Source organism: Mastomys coucha, unplaced genomic scaffold (genome assembly GCF_008632895.1).
Source record: "Mastomys coucha isolate ucsf_1 unplaced genomic scaffold, UCSF_Mcou_1 pScaffold5, whole genome shotgun sequence".
NCBI classification, from domain to species: domain Eukaryota; kingdom Metazoa; phylum Chordata; class Mammalia; order Rodentia; family Muridae; genus Mastomys; species Mastomys coucha.
The window spans coordinates 66,263,603-66,283,957 of NW_022196911.1; the positions used below are offsets into that span (position 1 = coordinate 66,263,603).

The following is a 20,355-nucleotide window of genomic DNA, read 5'->3' on the forward strand; positions in this document are numbered from 1 at the left end:
AAAAAAAAAAAAAAAAAAAGAAATTTCAACCCAGAGCTATAGAGATAGCTCAGTAGTTAGAAGCACTGGACTTGTGTGGAGTTCCTAGCAGGCATATGGCAGCTCATATAACTCATGTAACTTCAATTCCAGATTTGGAATACTTTTCTATCACACATTGTGTACATACACATATGCAGATAATCACTTATCATACAAAATGACATAAGATTGAACCTAGCTTGGACAGTGCTCTGTTGGAAATATTGCTCTGAGTTGTGGTAAGTGATGCAGGCCTACCCACAGTTACTAAAGGCCAAGGCAGGAGGATTGCTATTTCAAAGGTCTTAAAAAGACCACCAAGTAGCTTAACAACCAGCTTAGTTGGACCCTGACTCAAAATAAAAAGTAAAAATAAAATTTTATTTGAAAAGGTAGGGTGGGGGCTGGGGATATATAGTTTAGTGGTAGACTGCTTGCCTAGCATGCATGAGGCCCTAGGTTCAATCCCCAGTGATTGAAAGAGGAGGGAATGCTTTGAAGAATTACTCCACTCCATCCCTATATCAAATGATAAGATTGCATTGAGGCAGATTTACAGATTATCTTGATGAGCCTGGATAGAATAAAAATACATGTGGCCGATTATGGGGGGACATCGCCTAAACATGGTTCAATGAGTTGAGTTAGTGGTAGTCAGTAGATTCTTTTTAGAAAAAGGTTCCTATAATTTCAGTAGGAAGGCTGGAGGTAGCTGTGGCTGCTTGGCCCATGTTATTGAGGTGTTAATGTCAAACGAAATTCCTATTTAAACACTGCATTGATGTGACAGCTGTTATCCTAGGCTCAAGGACCACAGTACTTTGAATACATTTCTTATCCTGGCATTCATACCTAGAGCAAGTAACCCACCCAACTGGTACCACTGCCCCATGGAAAGAGAGAATGGGTTGGGGGGAAGTGGATCAGCAGGTTAAGGGTGCTTGCTGCCAAGCTTGCTAACTGGAGTTTGATCTATGGGGCCCACAGAATGGAAGGAGAGCACCAACTCCCTATGGTTGTCCTCCTGACTACCTCCTGTGAGTGCTTTTCTGTCCACACACTATAGATGTAAAATATGATGGGAATGGGAATAAAGCTGAGCGCCTAGCATGCAGCTGTCCCTGGGGTTTGATGTCCAGTACTGCAGAAAATTGGTTGTGTTGGCACAAGCTGTAATCCAAGAAGGGAGGCAGGTGGATCAGAAATTCAAGATCATTCTCAGCTACAATAGAGCAAGTTCAGGGCTTGTTTAGGCCATGGGAGAACCTGTCTTACAAAAGCAAAGATGGGAACCAGTGAGCAGCTAGATGTGCTTGCTGCCAAGTTTAGTCTCCAGGGCCCACGGTTAAGAGTTGACTCCTGCAGCAGCTTGTCCCGTGGCTGCCACTTGTGTGCTGTAGCATGCACCTCCCACCACTATCAGTACAAAAGTAAAGATTAATGGAATATGGAGGTATCATTTAGGTCTCTGCTCTAGTAGTAGGAACAGTTGGAGATATGCTTGCTGGTGTAGAGTGCTTGCCTACCACAAAGCTATGGTCCTGGGTTCAGTCCTTAGTACAAAAAAATAAAAAAATTACAGCTTCCATATAGTGAGTGATTAAAGTTCCTAAGTAAGTTAGCGGGGAGGTGTAGTGGCTCTTCAGCATCATCGGTCTTCACTCAAAACTTGTATTTTTTAGGCCACTGTTGAACAGCTCATGTTTGAAGAGAAGAACAAAGCTCAGAGGTTACAGACAGAATTAGATGTCAGTGAACAAGTCCAGAGAGATTTTGTAAAACTTTCTCAGACTCTTCAGGTGAGGTGTTTGGGGAATCACCATGGCCCTCTGTGGGAGGGGCACCAATGCAGCTGGAGGGCTCTGATTGCCTCTCTCTACCTCAGATCTTTGCATGATCACTAAGCCAGAAACTTGGTCTGTTGTTCAGACTTGGCCCCCTTCTACTTTCCCTTCTACCTTCAACCTTATTATCAGGTTGAGGGGCACTGGAGGGGCAGAGGGATAGATACCAGTCTGTTGTATAGATTAATTAATTTGGTGAATTTTTAAAGTATTTTTTTCTTTCTTCCTCTTTTCTTTGAAGAGCCATATCTGGTAAATTGATCTGCTGCATGTCAACTAAATAGTCCAAGTAGAGGACACTTAGATAGGTAGGACATCATCTCCCGCACTCAGGTCTTCATTGTTTCTCCAGGTGCAGTTGGAGAGGATCCGGCAAGCAGACTCCTTGGAGAGGATCCGAGCAATTCTGAATGACACCAAACTGACAGACATTAACCAGCTCCCTGAGACATGACACTCTGAGAGCAGGATTCTGACCTGCATTTGGGGTTTTTAACTCATCTTTAGAATAACATTAATTATTATTTAACTCAACGGAAGAAGTCATAGCAAAGGAAGACTGGAGAAATGCAAATTCTAGAGGGAGAAGGCTGCTGTGTGCAGGGACAGCCAACACATGTCAAAGGGAACACTAATGAGATACTGGACTCGATTCCAACAGGTGTGGGATCAGATTTGGTGCCAGAAAAGTGCTGTTTCCTTTCAACATGGATTCTGGAACATATTTCCTGACATGAAAGCAACTGCCCAATAGTGTTTGGAATTAACGTTTTCTGTTCATACAAACCGGGAGAGAGAAATTTCTTTTTTCTGTTGTCTAGGGCTCGTCAGTAGCAGTGTTCAGCTAGCAGAGAGGTGTAGTGTGCTATATGAGTATTTTATATTAAAATATGAAGTGTGAGAGCAGGCCATTGGCTATTGATTGTATTTCCCTTGCTCAGTGCATTTTGTTTCCTTTTTACCATTTTATCTTCTATTGGAAGATCTTAAATGCTACTGAAACTTGCCTGAGAACTATAGGACCATAGCAAACAAAAGCAATTAAACAAAATTAGGAGAATCTGAATATTTGGCTGAGGATATATATAGTTGAATTTATGGAAAAAAGCACAAACAACCTTTGGAAGCACTTTGTCTGCACACCGTGATGAATTTCCTGGGCCCAAGGAACCAGGGCAAATAACTGGCACCACCTATCCTTCTGAAGTGTTTAGTTACTGGATCAGTGGTAAAAATAACATTAATAAAACAAGCTATCTCTGACATCTAGTATACATGTATAAATCTGCTTATTTTCAGCCTGCCTCAGAGGCATACTATTTATTTTTTAAAGTGTCACATTTAGAATGGTGATGGTTTACAGATCTTTGTATTTTTGTTTTGCAGTTTAGATAAGGAACTATGCTTACAGTGAAGCTGGGAAACTTACTCGTTTAGAACCTGCTTCACCCTTTTCCAAGAGTTGAGATTCCTTTCCTATTCGGAGAATCAGCCAGTGGAACAGGCTGTTGAGCACAGACAGCTTTATGAAGCAGTGCAGAAATCAGAAGTATGCTCATGTACTTGCTGAAGGCTACCCAGCCAGTGGACAGCTAACTGTGCTATTTAAGTGCAGTTTGAAAGTAAAAATATTTTCAAGTAATTTTTGTGAGTGGTGTTGGCTTACAGCTGGTACCCAAAGGAACATTATGGGAATGAGTAAGCTAGACTTTTCTGGTTTAACTACCATCAATTCATAGCATAAATGGACTTTGTTAGTAATGAGTCATTATGAATTTGCCCTCAAGATCTTTGCTACTTTCTTGTTTTAATAAAACAGATAAGGCCTACTTATCCCATACCATAGGTTATTTTTATAATTATGTTCATGATTATGAATTTAAAAATAAATATGAATTATGGAAATAGTGCTAAAAGCTTGCCAATGCATGGAAAAATTGGCTTAAAGTCCCCTTGTATAGTGCTATTTGGTTTAAAAGGAACATAATATCCTCATTGAGTTAAAGGGATTTTTATTAATTATATAATGTGGTTAAATCAGATTTAAAACTAGTCCCTGGGCCTTAAGCTAATTTGTTTGGATCACCATTGGCTATAGTGAATGGATAATTCATAATCATATGGAACTTTGTCACTCCCCGGGAACTGTTCTGCTGAAACCAAATATCTTACAGATCTTTTTTCCTGAAGTTGGGGATTGGGCAGTAAAAGCATCATGATTAGGGTACTGTTAACAGATCTGTAACTTGTGGCACATGTAAACTGCTGAGATCTACTCAATTGAGAAACATATCCTAGAGGAAGAGAAACTGAAATGCTAGGTTGAATGAAATAAAATAATGCTACACCATCAGGTAAGAAAGTTTTTTTAAACTTAAGTTTTCTGCATAGAGAAGATCTGGTGTAGGAGGTGACTTCACTGTGAGAGGAAAGGTCGGTCTAGTTTCACACACCTTCCTGTACTGCATTGAGTCTGTGTAGACCTGTTCTCTTGCATGTCTGACCTGGCTTACTTAACTCCAAACTGTAACATACCTTATTCTGTGGCTTTTAATTGGCAGTCACTTGTTCATTTCTAGGCAGGTACCATACTTACCTTTCAGAACTCAAATTGGCAGATAAGAAAAGATGACCTAAAGCCAAGGACAAACTGTATTCCACAGACCACAATGTTCCTTTTCTTTCAAGGTGTTAGAATTTGCACCTCCTACCCACCAAGCAGACACAGACACAGCCAAACTGAGCTCTGGAAGGTACTGGTGCCTGTGAGGAAATGAGCCAGCAGAGGACGCTGCAGCTGTAGACCTTCAGCTCTGCTCTGAGCAGACAGCAGGGGTATCTGTGTTGACTGTACTGAAGGCATGCCCTTAAGAAAGTGTTGGAATTAAAAGAGCTGCTGCTGAGTTGACTGTGTGGCCTTTTCCTTTGCATCCTGGGGATCTGGTTCCCTTCAGAGGCACAGTTTTGGTACTGCTACTTTAGATGAAGATGGACCTGGCAGTGTGCAGCAGGAGCCTATGTCCCAGAATTAAAATAAACAAACCAACTATAGACTTTTAATTATAAAGCAACATCAAAATTCTGAATAAGAAATTTATTCAAATTTTATTTGAATAAATAAAATTTATTTAATGAAAGGAATAACAAAAAGGAATAACAAAAGAATAACCACACCGAAGTTTATCCAAAATGCTTTATAAATTAGATAGTTCTACCTGTTTGTTTTACAGCATGGGTTTGTAAGCCTTCAGTTGTGGGGTGTCAGAAGTTGACATGATTTCGGATATCATTGATTTGCTTCACCATTTCCCTTATGTGTTCACCCCTGCAAAATCATCAAATGATTCACTTATAAAGATGAATAAGATGAGCTATTAAAACTGAGTTGTAAGGACCCCCACCATCCTAGACAGGGTTTCTCCATGTAGCCCTGGCTATCCTGAACTTGCTCTATAGACCAGGCCGGCCTCAAACTCAGAGCTCCATCTGCCTCTGCCTCCCGAATGCTGGGATTAAAGGTGTGCACCACCATGCCCAGTGAGTTGTAAGACTTTAAACTCTTACGGGTTGCAACAGACCTAAGAATGGCTGTGCTAATACTGAATAACCTGAAAAGGTTCAGGTGGACAGCAATGTTTTTGTGTGTGGTGGTGGTGGTGACTAAACCCAGGACATCAGCCACTGAGCCCCAGGAACACTGCTGCCCATAACTGGGATGTTCTTTGGATTATACAACAAAATTATATTATAGGAGAGCCACTACTTTCCATCCTGCCATATTCGTTTAAGCCTGTCTTTTGTGCCCTCATTTTGCAAGCAAATGCCTAGACTCAGGATTCTTATCCAGACAGCTTTTGGTGTCCTGCCAAGGGAAGCATGTCACACGGTAGCTGACTGGAAAGGATCCACTTACTCTTCTTTCAGGATGGACTGGATGCACTTCCGCTGGTAGGCGCTGAGAGTAATGGTGGGTTTCTGAGGACTCAGCACTTTTTCCATCTTTCGCTGTTGATAGTCTTTTTTCATAGTAACCTCAAGTATCAAACAGAACACAGATTTTTTTCTTTGAACACAGATATTTTGACTATGGTTTGTCACACATGTTTACAGTATCTATTTTACTGTTCACATTTTATAAAACTATTTCCTAGCTTAGCCAGTCTGCACCCACTCTTACCTGTTTGATGGCATTGCCTAGATGTCGAAGTTGATCAGGTATCAGCTGTAACTCTTTCTTCATGTCTCTCTCACTGTCAGAGAGAACTGGGAGCTGAGTATGAAAACTGTGAAGCACTTTTTTCATCCTTAAGAAAAGGAAGGAAATGTGAGTAAAGTGCTAATTATAAGAGGAACAAAGTTTGTAATTCAAGAATTTGGTGTGCGGAGACAATAGAGAAGGGGTTATGGGACAGTATCGTCTTTCATGATACTTTAAAGGGTTGGAGGATCCATTTTACTCTATAGGTATATGAACAATAGCAGTAGCATTATTAACCCTGTGCAGGCAGGGAAACAACTGGATGCTTCATGGCCCCTAACCTGTTCATGATATCTTCTTGTTTTTCTTTGGCTTCCTCATATTTGTCAGCTAAGCGCTCGGCCATTTCCCGGAGACTTTTCCTGAAGAAATGAGAAACTCTTGGGGTCCATATGATGTGGCACAGTACCCTGAGTGAGATGCAGTCCACTATTCCCCAGTTTTGTCCTCTCTGATTTTGATACCTACCTCTCCTCTCGACAGTAATTGAGATCTTCTAGTTGTTTCCTCTTTTGGTCACATAATAATTTGACCCTTCAGAAAGAAGCAGTAGTCAAGTTGAAATGAAGGCCAGGCTTCCATACACAATTACTGAGCCAACCCCTAGCAAGGACTACAGGCTGTTTATTTAACACAGGACTCTACCTCCGCTGAATCTCCTCCTTGGCCAGGTCCTGCTTGAGAATGTACTGTTCTCGGAACACCTGGGTAGCTCTGCTGATAAGCTGAAGACACTCCTCGGGAGGGGGAGCTAAATCCTTTTCAGATGATCTTGCAGAACAGTTTCTGTCATTATTCTCGTTAGTCAGGTAAAACAACCAAATAAACAAGTCCTAGACTAGCTGAAGAGATGTGCCAAGTCCCCTCCCACTGCACCACAGTAAGGACAGAAAGGACCAAAAGCAATGATAAACACTTGCTAGCAAGCACAAAGCCATAAGTTCAATCCCCATTTTGTCCAAAAAAAAGCCCATTCTTAAAATTCATATGCCTTAAATCCCATACTTGAGAAATGCTGGGTTGGTGGCACTTCGTTGCAAGATTCTTTTAATATGCTTCTCAAAGGAATCTGGAGTTTCAGACAAAATGCGCAGTGGAGACTCGGCCACTTCAGCATCTTCTCGGGTACAGAGCAGGGGAGGAGATGCTGGGTGGACTGTACTTCTGCAAAATAAACAAGTCAGGTCCACTGTGGAGTTATTAGCCACACTTATTCAAACCCAAGGACCTAAGAACCTGAAAGATACACTGTTCTTGGGAAATTATAAGAATATGTGTTCTGTCCTGAAAGAACATCTTGGGAAAGTCTGATCTTGTTATTTGAGCATTTTAACTCAAAATGCATTTGGACTTAAAATTCTTTTTGAAAAGATCAAGGCAACTCAAACATCGCTTTTCTTGCAAAGGACTTGAACCAGCACCACAACACTAACCCTTACTCCTTTTTTGGGCATAGTTTAGGTTTGAGAAAAGCTGGTGTGGGGCCAGATGACTGCTGTGTACTACATTTGCTTCTAATAATTTGCTTTCTAAAAATTACACTCAAGAGCAAACATTTCCAAAAGCAGTTTTTGAGAAAACTCAAAGGTCTGTGGTCTTTGGCAGCATGTAAGTAACATACTTTGAAGGCACCAATTCCTATTTGGAAGAGCTTTGTAAATAACATAGTTACAATGTAGACAACTGGTATTTCAGGCAGTTGGCAGAAATATGATTAAAAATTATCCAGATAATTAAGAGCTTTCTCTTTGGGATTGATGATTTTATTATCCAAATAGTGTGACTGGCTTTTTAAAAAAACATTAAAGGTAGGTATATAATGGATTTAAAAAAAGTTAATCCTTGGAAGATTTGTTTTATTTTTATATATTATTTGTTTTATGTGCATGAGCACAGCATGGTACAGCACACATACGAGGTCAGAGGATAGTCTAAAGGAGAGTGTCTCTATATCACATGGATTCTGGGAACTGAACTCAGGTTGTCAGAGTCAGTGACAAGCACTCTTACCTGCTGAGACGTCTCATTGGCAAATATTTTCCCAGTGAGTATTTCTTTTGTTTAAAGTTGCTAGGATTTTAATCTCTCTCTTTTTTTATGAAGCAACATAAAATATACTTGTAATATTTTTTTCTTGTCAAACAGTTTAACTGGTCAATCTTTTTTTTTTTTTTAAATATTTATTTATTATATGTAAGTACACTGTAGCTGTCTTCAGACACACCAGAAGAGGGCATCAGATCTCATTACAGATGGTTGTGAGCCACCATGTGGTTGCTGGGATTTGAACTCAGGACCTCTGGAAGAGCAGTCAGTGCTCTTACCCGCTGAGCCATCTCTCCAGCCCCCATAACTGGTCAATCTTTAAAAAGCATGTAAGGATAGTAACTGAATACAAACACTTCACACTTCTGTCAGTATTCAGAAGTACCCGTTCTGAATGGATACCAAGAGACTGGAAGGTATCATGTTTGACACCCCAGTGACTTGGTTTTCATGAGACCTGACCTTCCAAGGCTGTTGGAAAAGGAAAATGGTGATTACAACTTAATAAACTCAGCTTTATACTGTTTCCTCAGAGTTTGCAAAGTCTGATGTCCCTCTGAGGATGGCAGAGAGAGGGACCAGGCAGTCTCTCAAGAGCACCAGAGCTCTATGGAACCCGTAACTTGTTTAAGCCTTCTTCTATTACAGAGATCAGTAGATTCCTTGGGGCTTCTCTCATGTGTCCAGGAGGGCATACAGGAGAATATTTTCTACCTGAGCCTGACATGCAAGAGTCAATTAAATCCAACCACAACAATGTAGTCCAGTGTCTCAATCCTCTGTACTTGGGAGGAAATCTCTAGCTGGGTACAGGGAATCACAATACTAATCTCAGATGAGGTAAAGCCTGTTCCAGGCCAGTATGACTTCAGACTGAGACCCTATCTCAAATACAGAACAGAAAAGCTATGCTTCTCAGTTACGAGTAGGCAAAACAAGCCAAAACGTCCCACCATGTCTAAAATGAAACTTTCAGAGATGATGAAGAAAACCGAAATACTGACTAAATTCAGAAGCCAAAACTTACACCACACAGCCTCAAACTAGTTATTAAGGACATTTCTCCAGCTTTGATCTGGCAGAATTAAAGAGTGTTATGTGGTGAATACAGAGTGGAACTTACAATAAAGGTCTTATGAGACATTCATAGGTACTGGTGATGCAGATCATTGTGGGCCCCAGGATGTCTGGGACAATCCAGAATCCTCGAATTGGAGCTGGCTGCCTGGAGAGAGATAGTCACAGTTAAGTTACAAAGCAGCAAATGCACCAGAACCAACAGCAAATATATGATTGGTCTTTTGCGGCCTGTGACATCCCGACTGTCAATGTAGTAGCCACCACAAACACAGTTATTTGGAAACATAATATACTTTGATCAGCTTAAACAAAGCTCCCACTTAGTAGCAATCTATAAGCTATTTACCAATTCCTTAGGGATACACAGCTTACATGTCTTTCTCCCCACTAACATATAAAGTCCATCTATCTCAGTCAACCTAGTCCAGTGTCTATAAACTGCTCAGAGACCTAAAGGAACAGGGCTCTGGAAATCTTACATACCCAGTGACCCAATACCTGCCACAGGACTTCATTTCATCTAGTGTGCAGTGTTGTTTCCTTTCCATTTCTTTCACCAGAGGTGGGGAAAAAGCAAGGGTCTCAAATGGGAACTGTTGTCTCCACCAATGTGCTTTATTAACATGCCTGTTCTACCTGTGCCTAACCACATTTCTGCACCTGGTGCCATCAACTGTATAGTTTCAAAGTGTCCATTATGCATCTCCTTTCAGCTTATAGTCAAGGTCGTGTTTTGTTTTGTCCATGAGACATTCCCCACTGTGGCTTTATGGGAAGCTTCATTGTGCCCAGTCTGGCTCCCTTTAACCTGTTATTTGTAACAGAAACCATGTATGAGTATACAGTGTATGTACATACAAATGCCTGTTTGCACACCTGTGTGTATGCACAGCTTCAGTTTGGTCCCCTGAGCCAGGGTTTCACTGAGCTAGGCTGGCAACCAGCAAGTCCAGTTATCCTCCCGTTTCTGTTCCTACTAGAGCGAGGGCAAAACCTACCTAGCTTTTTATATCTATTTAGAAATTTGAGTTCGGATCTTGAAGCTTGCTCAGCAAGTGCTGTTACCCACAGACATGTCTCCCCATCCCTCCTTTTTTCTCTTTTTATACAAAAACGTGCATATACAACTGTAACCAGTACAGGTCAGTAACTAAAAAGAAAACTAAGGCTATAGCTCAGCGATAGAATGCCTGCCTAGATAGAATGCCTGCCTAGCGAGGTCCTAGGTTCAATTTTAATACCTTGAAGAAAAAAGGGGAGGCAGCAGCAGCCATAGAAGCCTACATGTCTGTCCTTCATAAAGGTAAACCACTAGTCCCAACTTACACTGCCATGTTGTTCACTTATTTTCATTTTATGTAATTATTCATGTATATGGGTGTTTTGCCTGCATGCCTGTATACCAAGTGTGTCTGGTGCTGAGTCCAGAAGAAGGCAGCAGATTGCCAGTTACTGGAGTTACAGGTGGGTGTGAGCTGTGTGGATGGTTGGCAATGAAGCTGGGTCTTCTGCTCTTAACTACAGAGCCATCTCTCCAGCCAAGTAAAGCTATAGTTCCCTGTCCACTTTTTAACCTGGTACATACATATGCTGTCATTCCTCAGTTCTCCAGTATAGTGCTGAGTCTCTACTCTATGGCCCGGTAGTGCTTATCCATCTTCTTGTCAATAGCTTCTTGGTGTTCATCATACCCCCTCTGGGTTCTCCTCCATTCTCTGAACCTATTCTCAAGTTTCCTTCCTGGGCTCTGCTGCTCCACTCAATGCTCACGATTATGTGTTGCTTGTCTCTTCTTCTGACTCCAGATCATTTCTTGGTCAACATATGTCAAAAACACAGCTCCAATGCTGACATTTTTATTATTCCAGACCATTCCAAACTTTAGACCCATATACATAAATGTGTATTAGGCGCTTCTACTTTAAATGTTCTAGAGGGATATCACTATCTTCCCAAATCTGTTCTTCTGCATCCCGGTTTTTTCAAAGGGTACCACATCTATTCATTTACCCAGACAAGAAACCTGGGAACCATTCTATGCACCTTTCTTTACTCATCAACAGTAACTGAATAATATCCATTAGGCACTCTTATACTCTGAGTAAGTAGGCACAAAGCCAACAGAGAATCCTAATTAAAAGGTAAGAGGGGCTGGTGAGATGGCTCAGCGGGTAAGAGCACCAACTGCTCTTCCAAAGGTCCTGAGTTCAATTCCCAGCAACCACTTGGTGGCTTACAACCATCTGTAATGGGATCCGATGCCCTCTTCTGGTGTGGCTGAGGACAGCTACAGTGTACTCATGTACATAAAATAAACAAAATCTTTAAAAAAAATCATTAAAAAAAAAAGAGATTGCATTCATAGTGCATACACCCACACATTGAGAGGCAGGGGGTGGGGGGTGGGGAGATATGCTACAAAGAAAGCCCAATTGGCCTGGAGAATTAAGGGACCCTTCTCTGAAGAAGTAATTTAAGACAAGAAAATAAAAATTATCTAAAGAGAAAATGGCAAGCTGCAGTTCGGGACACAGGAAATGGTGGAGTGGCTCTGAAGCACAAGAAAGCTTTAGATAAATGCGTGGTAACCATGGTACTCTACAAGTGAAGAAGGTCCTTACCTGCATGGCAATGGCTTTGTACAAAGAATGTGCTCCACAAAGCATTTCTGCTCAGCAGTGAGCTCCTGTAAACTATCCTTATCTTCTTCATCTATAAAAGAATGCATTAGAGAAACTAATGTACTTAGACAAAGTTCCAAGTTAAAGTGATGTCATTTGTTAAATGTATTTAAGTTCTTGTCTCAAGCTAATGCTTTCCACAGAGGGTGTCCTTCTCAGACAAAGCCCTCTGAGCAGTTATTGAGCTGCTGGTTATTGGGAGAGGGTGAGCCAGTTTTCATAGTATGTGGCTCCCGTGAGGTGAGCATGCTCTAATACATGGTACCATATACATGAGAATATAGGCAGCACAATTTGAACTTAGGCTATTTAAAAAAAAAAAAAAAGGCATGAAGGGGGCTTAGGGCTTGAAAATGGATCTGAGAAGAGTTAGGGAAGATGTGTGTGATAGGGAGTCATGAGTCCATCACACATTATGGAGCTAGATGCTTAAGCAAGCCTGAATTTCTGGAATAAATACCAGTCAATTTTTTAATGTCTACATTTGTCAAACACATTTGACTCTAGTTTGTATATTTTGCTTGGCTTTGATATCACAGTTTGAGGTAAGAAGTACTGTTTTGGGGGAGAAGCTCATGGAGAATCAATATTTTAAATGTAAAGTCACTTGGTTTTGGGCAAGTGGCATCACCTCCTCACATTCTGGTCAGTTCTGAAGCCCATCCATTTCATCTAGGCCGTCTAGTCTCTGTAGCTTAGTAGTAATCTATCTTTGTTTTCTGACTATAATTTTAGTTTTTCTGTTCTAGTTTTTGGCCTGTCTAGCTAAAGGTTCATCAGCTCTGATGATGATCCTTCTGAAGAATGTCTGGTTCCACTGATTCTATTGTTTTCTTCTCCAAACTAAGTTTTGTCAATCTCTGAAACTTACTGGGATATACAGAGACTTAGTAACTCACCTGATCCAAGAAATTTGTGTAGTTTGTGAATCCAAGTCAGCCCCACACTGTGCACACCAGCTTCATGGCTGCAGTGGTATCTCGAGGGACACTTGGGATCTGCAAGTGAGATCATCAAAGACACAAGGATAGCAACTAGGAAACCTGAAGAATTTACCCCAGTAGCTTACAAGCACATGGTGATGGAACCCACTGTCTACAGGATTTTCAGTTGTGTACTGCTGTCAGGGACTTGAAAAATTTTAATCCAAATTCCATTCTCAAATTAAAAACAACAGATATGGGCTGGCTGGAGAGATGTTTCAGAGATTAAGAGCACTGGCTGCTCTTCCAGAGGTCCTGAGTTCAATTTCCAGCAACCACATGGTAGCTTATAACAATCTATAATGAGAAAAAAAAAAAAAAAAAAAAAAAAGCCCGGCAGTGGTGGCGCATGCCTTTAATCCCAGCACTTGGGAGGTAGAGGCAGGGAGATTTCTAAGTTTAAGGCCAGCCTGGTCCACAGAATGAGTTCCAGGACAGCCAGTGCTATATAGAGAAATCCTGTCTCAAAAAACCATAAAAAAGAAAAAAAAAATCTATAATGAGATATGGTACCCTCTTTGGCCTGCAGCCATACATGTAAGCAGAACATTGTATACATAATAAATCTTTAAAAAAAAAAACATCATTTTTACTAACAGACACAATGTAAATATTATTTTCTTTTCTTCTTTTGAGAGATAGTATCTTTTATTTTTTCTTTTTTGGTTTTTCGAGACAGGGTTTCTCCGTTTAGCCCTGGCTGTCCTGGAACTCACTCTGTAGACCAGGCTGGCCCCGAACTCAGAAATCTGCCTGCCTCTGCCTCCCAAGTGCTAGGATTAAAGGCATGCGCCACTACCACCCATCTTGAGACAGTATCTTAAGAAGCCCTGGCTGGCCTGTCTCAGTATGTAGACCATGTTGGCTTCAAATTCACAGTGATGTACCTTCCTTTTACCTGTGCTAGTAGGTCTAAAGTTGTACACCACCATGCCTGATCTGAAATATAATTTTCTAAAGATATTTACTGTCACGCAGCACTCGTCTACTTCAGTTGTGTCTGCGTGTCAGGCCTGAAAACCTGATCATGGACCTAAGGCGTATGCGTCAAAGGGAGCCAGTCTCCTTGGGTATTCAGTCGCTGGCATCTCCTAACTCAGATGTGTTCCAAATTAGTCTCTGCTAAAGTCTGTGGAGAGATCTGCGTGTTTTCTTTATGCAGGCATAAAGGTGCCCTAAGAAATATTTCGTTATTAGCTAAAACTGAGATTAAACATTATTTCCTGTCTTCCAACGTGTTTCAATAATTCTAATTGATTTCCTACTGTAATTAGCTTGGAATTTTTTACAAAGAAGCTGTCTTACCAGACAGGGTGTCTCCAGAGTTAGAGATAGCAGTTAGGCACTAATTATCAGAGCAGTCCCACACAAGGCAGAACTGCTTTACTAACCAGAGAGAAGTTGTAGGGCTTCTGTTACTAATTATCTATGTTACAGCCGAGGAATGCTAGTATACGACCTTCAGCTGCTTGCCTCAGACAGACCCAGAGAATTTATCTTGTCCTACCAAAATAGCCCAGGAAGGACACCACTGTTCCTCTGCTTTGCACCTGGATGCTTGTTCTCACTGACCTTGATGTGACCGTCTCCTGCCTGTGACTTCCGTAGTTTGCCCTGTTTCTGTATACTATATAAGCTTGATTTTACTTTGTATAATTACACTCTGATACCACACTTCTTTGTGTCGTCTCTGTTTGTCACTCGCTGAATTCTTTGCCCATCAGGCCAGAACTCTTATCACCCCGAGGAACAAGGAGTCCCCGAAGCAACCCAGTCCATGGCAATTTACCATCAGGTAAACCATTCAAACATTTCATATTTATTTCTAGGTGTTCAGAGTAAAGGTTTAAGAATGGGACTTTACACATCCTATTAAGATTCTACAGCTTAGGACTCAGCTGAAAGAGGGCCATTATCCCATTGGGGCCCTCTGATATCTAGGATTGCCTTTCTTGGATATAATCCTATATGGCTAAGGATTTTTGTTTTAATTCTCTAAGAATGAGACCTTCTAAAAGATAAACAATCATGAGCCAAAAGCTGTATGCTGATGACAACTTTACAAAATCATAAACTTGGAATATTGTTAAAAGAAACTAATTATGTACACACGCATGCATGCGCGTGTGCGCATGCACACACACACACACACACACACACACACACACACACACACACACACACACACACACACACACACAGCTAGGCAGTGGCGGCGCATGCCTTTAATCCCAGCACTTGGGAGGCAGATTTCTGAGTTCGAGGCCAGCCTGGTCTTACAGAGTGAGTTCCAGGACAGCCAGGGCTACACAGAGAAACCCTGTTTCGAAAACAAAAACAAACAAAAACTAATGGGAACAATACCCAGAACAGTCCTATAGAAATAATCATAAAACTGGAGCAAAGAAAGAACAGAGGTAGAGGCAAGAGGGCAAAAAGAAGCTAAAGGAGATACCAAAGAAACAAGCACAGCAAGAAAAGGGAGGCCATGTCCCAAGAAAACATCTGCCAGCAAATCCCCTGTTGACTCTGCCTGGCAAAATTCAGTTTGGAAAACTCTCCAAGGTGCAAGATTGAATTTAGTATCACAGATGAATTGTTATGCCAATGGTTTTGTAAAAAGGTAGAAATACAATAGAGAAGTGTCTAAGTGGACGTGAAGAAGAACATACATGAGGGCTGTGTGTGGTGGTGCAAGCCTGTTATGCCAGTCCCCTGTAAAGAAAATGGAAACCATGAACTGACCTTAGAAAGGATTTATCAATGAACTTACTTAGAAGACATCAAGTCACACAAAAGTAAAACTTACTGCCTCTGCTAGGTAGTTTCAAGAAGACAGCTTCCTGGGCAAAGTGGGTCTGGCTTTTGTGGGGAGAACTTTTGACAGTATTTTATGTCGTAGAGCTCTCCATTTCTGCAAAACATGTTTAACTGTTCCAAGTGTAATCTGGTGTTATGGATCTATGAACGTTGAGGGGGATTTTCTGTTTGGGACTAGTTCCCACTTGTACATTAGCCAGAACTATTATATGTTATTACTAAAGCATTTTTCATTTGTTTAAAACAAAACAAAAGCTGGTCAGTGGTGGCACATGCCTTTAATCACAGCACTTTGGAGGCAGAGGAAGGCAGATCTCTGTGAATACAAGGCCAGCCTGGTCTACAAAGTGAGGTCCAGGTCAGCCAGGGATATGCAAAGAAGCTGTTTTGAAAACCAAAGGGAAAAAAAAAACAAAAACAAAAAACCAAAACCAAAAAGCAACAAAAACAAAACCCAAACCAAAGGGTAGCCGTGAGGCTGCTCCATGGCCCAGCAGGTAGAGTAAAGGCACTTCCATGCTAGCCTGGCAGTGAGCTCATTCCCTAGCACCCATGTGAAGGTGGAAGAACTGACTCCACAAAATCAACCTCACACATGTATGGTGGCATTTGTGGCCCCACACTATGCACCTCCCCTATCACAGTAATATATTTCTAAAAATTAAAAAACACAATAACTGTAGAAAATCTATGCTTGCACACATCTAGTGGGCATATAACTAGTGAAGTGCATGCACTTCTACAGTACAGGTAATGCCGAAGACATCAGGACAGTGCTCAGTACATAGTCCCATCAGGAAACAATAAGCAGTTGCAAAATAAGATATAACCTCCTTTGCACCTGGAACCTTGTTACTTTAGACCCATGTGGCTTTGACTACAATTACACACTACCATGTTTACCCCTCCTGAGTTCCTACTGCTACTTACAAATATTTATCTCTATGGTTAAGATCTCTTTGAAAATTATATTTATAGTGTATGCAACCAAGTGTGTGTGTGTGTGTGTGTGTGTGTGTGTGTGTGTGTGTATGTGTAAGTACTAGGGCATGCATGTGGAAGTTAGAGAATGCCTCACTATATAGGTACAGGGATCCAACTCAGGTTGCAGGCTTGATGACCAGCATACTAATCTTCTCAGCCACTTTGTGGCCCTCCCTCTTTTCTTTTTGAGACAGGGTCTCATGTAGCCTATGCTGGCCACAAACTTAGCTGAAAATGGCCTTTAGCTTCTGATCCCCCAAAGTGCTGCGATTATAGACATGTGCTACTCTTCTGGTTTATGTGGTGCTAGGGATTGAACCCAAAGCCTTGTATATGTTAGGCAAGTATTTATTAGCCATATCTTCAGCAAAGTTAAGATTTTCTAAAAGGGGTTGGAGAAATGGCTCAGAGGTTGAGCACCAGCTGCTCTTCCACAGGTCTTGGTTCAATTCTCAGCACCTACATGGTGCTTCAAAACCATATGAAACTATAGTTCTAAGGGATTTGACACCTCTTCAGGTCTCCATGTAAATGGTGCATGGAGACAGATGCAGGCAAAACACCTGTATACATAAAAAAAAAAAAAATGGCTAAATCTAACTTTAGAAAGCCTCCTAAAAGATTAAAATGGACTAGAAATATCAGTTGTACGTGCCAGCTTGGTCTATAAAGTGAGTTCCAGGACAGCCTTGGCTATACTGAGAAACTCTCTCAAAAAAACCAAGAACCACCCAACCAAACAAATCAAAAGATAATAACAATTCATAATTATTTAAATTAAAATTTTCTACTAATAGTCTTACTTTTAAAGTTTTGATTTCATACTTAATATTGTAAATTGATGTCATTTTTTTTATCTGGTTATATATACTGATAACTTTTTAATTAATTTTTTGTTTTGATTCTTTTTAAAGGGGGGTGTCTCTTTTTCTCTGCCTCAGCTGTCCTGGAACTCACTTTGTAGACCAGACTGGGTCAAACTCAGAGATACATTTGCCTCTGACTTCTGAGTGCTGGGATTAAAGGTGTGTATCACCATAGCTTGGATGGAGTTCTGATAACTTTTAAATTTTCAAAGATGTTGGGTCTAGTAGTACATGCTTGTAATTGCAGCTCTTAGGAGGCTGAGGTAGGAGGATCTTGAGTTTGACGCCAACTGTGCTGCATACTAAGACTGTTTAAACAAAAGGCTAAGTGTGGCAAAAATAAAGGTACGTAATCCTAACACTGGCAGAGGCAGGCAGACAGGACTGTGAGTTGCACACCAGCCTGGGCTACACAATGAGTTCTAGGCCAGCCTGGGCTACAAAGGACTTTGTGTCAGCCAAGCCAAGCCAAACAACAGTCTATCAAATCATCACTTTGAACAACAAAATACTGAAAATTTTTATTTGTACAAATTTGAGACTTAAGACACAAACCAGTTCATCTACCATTGCTTAAAAATATTTTCTCAAGACGGGCGGTGGTGGTGCACACCTTTTATCCCAGCACTTGGGAGGCAGAGACAGGTGGATTTCTGAGTTCGAGGCCAGCCTGGTCTACAGAGTGAGTTCCAGGATAGCCAGAGCTATACAGAGAAACTCTGTCTCAAAAAACCAAAACGAAAAAAAAAAATTTTTATCAAACCATTTGGAATGTTAAAGTCTCCAGGAAAAAAACTTTTAGTATTTCGATGTAACAGAGAAGTTATTTCTGAAAAAGGCCAACACTTAAGCCATTTTTAAAGTTTAGTTCAGTAACTGTATTATGCCTTAAGCACAGATAAGAACAAGTCAGAAATGAGTTTCACAAGAGAATCTAACTTTCATTAGAAGAACCAAGAAAAGAATGTTTGTACTCAAGACTTCCAAAAAGACATGCTGTGATGTCTACTCTTGGCTGTCAACTTGACCATACCAGTTTTATGAATTCCATAAAACTGAGGCAACTTGGTATACTTTCCTGATCTGATTATCTGAAGTGGGAAGATCCACCTTCTTGTGGCAGCCTGGATAAAGGGAAGGAAGAAGGAAGTTGCTGCTTTTGCATGCTGCTGTAACTTGCTTCACTAACACTGGAGCCTGCTTCTTTGAGACACACACTGAGGGCTAGCTGAGGCATCCAGCTTCATGGACTGAACAGCTACCGGATTTTGGTCTTTCCATTGGAATACAACCATTGTTGGACCACAGTAAGACATGCTAATAAATCCTCTTTGTGTATTAAGTGCCATGCCTGTCTGTTTCCTGCCATGACGATAATGAACTAACCCTCTAGAACTTTAAGTAAGCTCACAATTAAAATGTTTTGTTTTGTTTTTTGTTTTTGTTTGGTTTCTTGAGACAGGGTTTCTCTGTGTAGCCCTGACTGTCCTGGAATTCACTCTGTAGACCAGGCTGTCCTCGAACTCAGAAATCTGCCTGCCTCTGCCTCCCAAGTGCTGGGATTAAAGGCGTGTGCCACCACTGCCTGGCTTTGTTTTTGTAAGAGTTGCCTTGGTCATGTGTCTCTTCATAGCAATAAAACAGTAACTAAGATACATGTGTACCTTTATACGGAAACCAAATACCTTACATTACTTCACCTCACTGTGTACTCATCCATCAAGTTTTTATACTTAATGTTTATATTGCTCAAAACACTAACTAGACATGCTTATTGACTTCTCTTTTTGCAGTTTAATTATATAATTGCTTTGATATATAATCTGAGATGTCCTTGAAACTTCTGATTTGGCCTTCTGTTGGGATTAAAGATATGACCACAATGCCAACTTTTGTTAGGATCAGGAAAAAGTCATCATCAAACACATGGGTGGTACCAGTGGGTAAAGTACCCACCACACAGGCCTGATCCTCAGATCCATGTAAAATGGAAAGAATCTAAAAGCTATCTCACACACACACACACACACACACAGACACTATAATAAATAAAAATTAAGTATGTGAGTGGAGCCACAATAAGTATGTTAAAACGAGTTTGCCTAGGAAAAACTGTAATGCATAGAAACTAAAAGTCCAAAAAGAATCCAATTAACTTTTCCAAATTTGGGAGCACAGAAATAAACCACATGGTAAGTAATAAACTAAATGCTAAGTTCGTATAAATAAATGGGTAAACACCTTACCTCTGTGCAGTTTAATTGGACAGGAAAAGTCTGAAGCAAAGGGATCATCCTCTCCAGACGCCAGTTTCAGGGCAAGCTCTAACTCAACACACTCAAACACGTACAGAGAAGGGATGAGGTCAGCCCTGGGATCCCAGGACTTTTCTAACTGTTAAAAACACAAAGAGGAAAGAAAAACCAAAATTTCGACTTCTCATGAATTTGAAAATGTACACAAATACAGAAACAAAATGACAGTCAGATAGTCCTATCCCATCCTTAAACATCTGTCTCCCTGTTAACCTTAAACAGCAATAACAAAACATCAGAAGCCTGGGGAAAAGCCAGCCTAGCATTCCAAAGATTTGGCCCAAAGGTTAAAACCTTTGTTACCAAGGACTGGACTACAGAAATCAAGCTGGGTATGGTGCGTGCCTTTAATACACAGGAGGGAGAGGCAGACTGATCTCTGTGAGTTCCAGGCCAGCTTGGTCTACAACGTAGGAAGTTCCAAAACAGACAGGGCTACATAGAGAGACCCTATCTC

At 40.9% G+C, this 20,355-nt stretch overlaps 2 protein-coding genes across 5 annotated transcripts in view; one reads left to right on the plus strand and one right to left on the minus strand.

Moving 5' to 3' along the window:
* Positions 1-4,768, plus strand: part of Rabep1 (rabaptin, RAB GTPase binding effector protein 1) — a 105,776-nt gene extending 101,008 nt beyond the window's left edge. For all 3 annotated transcript variants that reach the window (XM_031353114.1, XM_031353115.1, XM_031353116.1), the window contains 2 exons: positions 1,704-1,820; positions 2,218-4,768. In XM_031353114.1, the coding sequence (XP_031208974.1) occupies positions 1,704-1,820; positions 2,218-2,319 (219 nt within the window). In that variant the 3' untranslated portion in view covers positions 2,320-4,768. The remainder of the gene's footprint in view (positions 1-1,703; positions 1,821-2,217) is intronic.
* A 176-nt stretch (positions 4,769-4,944) lies between these two features.
* Positions 4,945-20,355, minus strand: part of Nup88 (nucleoporin 88) — a 30,841-nt gene continuing 15,430 nt past the window's right edge. Inside the window, exons 7-17 of one of the 2 annotated variants that reach the window (XM_031353117.1) lie at positions 19,830-19,977; positions 12,830-12,928; positions 11,871-11,961; positions 9,293-9,394; positions 7,129-7,287; positions 6,769-6,909; positions 6,592-6,657; positions 6,405-6,485; positions 6,043-6,169; positions 5,779-5,897; positions 4,945-5,190 (exon numbers count right to left, since the gene is read on the minus strand). In XM_031353117.1, the coding sequence (XP_031208977.1) occupies positions 5,127-5,190; positions 5,779-5,897; positions 6,043-6,169; positions 6,405-6,485; positions 6,592-6,657; positions 6,769-6,909; positions 7,129-7,287; positions 9,293-9,394; positions 11,871-11,961; positions 12,830-12,928; positions 19,830-19,977 (1,197 nt within the window). In that variant the 3' untranslated portion in view covers positions 4,945-5,126. The remainder of the gene's footprint in view (positions 5,191-5,778; positions 5,898-6,042; positions 6,170-6,404; positions 6,486-6,591; positions 6,658-6,768; positions 6,910-7,128; positions 7,288-9,292; positions 9,395-11,870; positions 11,962-12,829; positions 12,929-19,829; positions 19,978-20,355) is intronic. The other variant, XM_031353118.1, reaches the window with a different exon arrangement.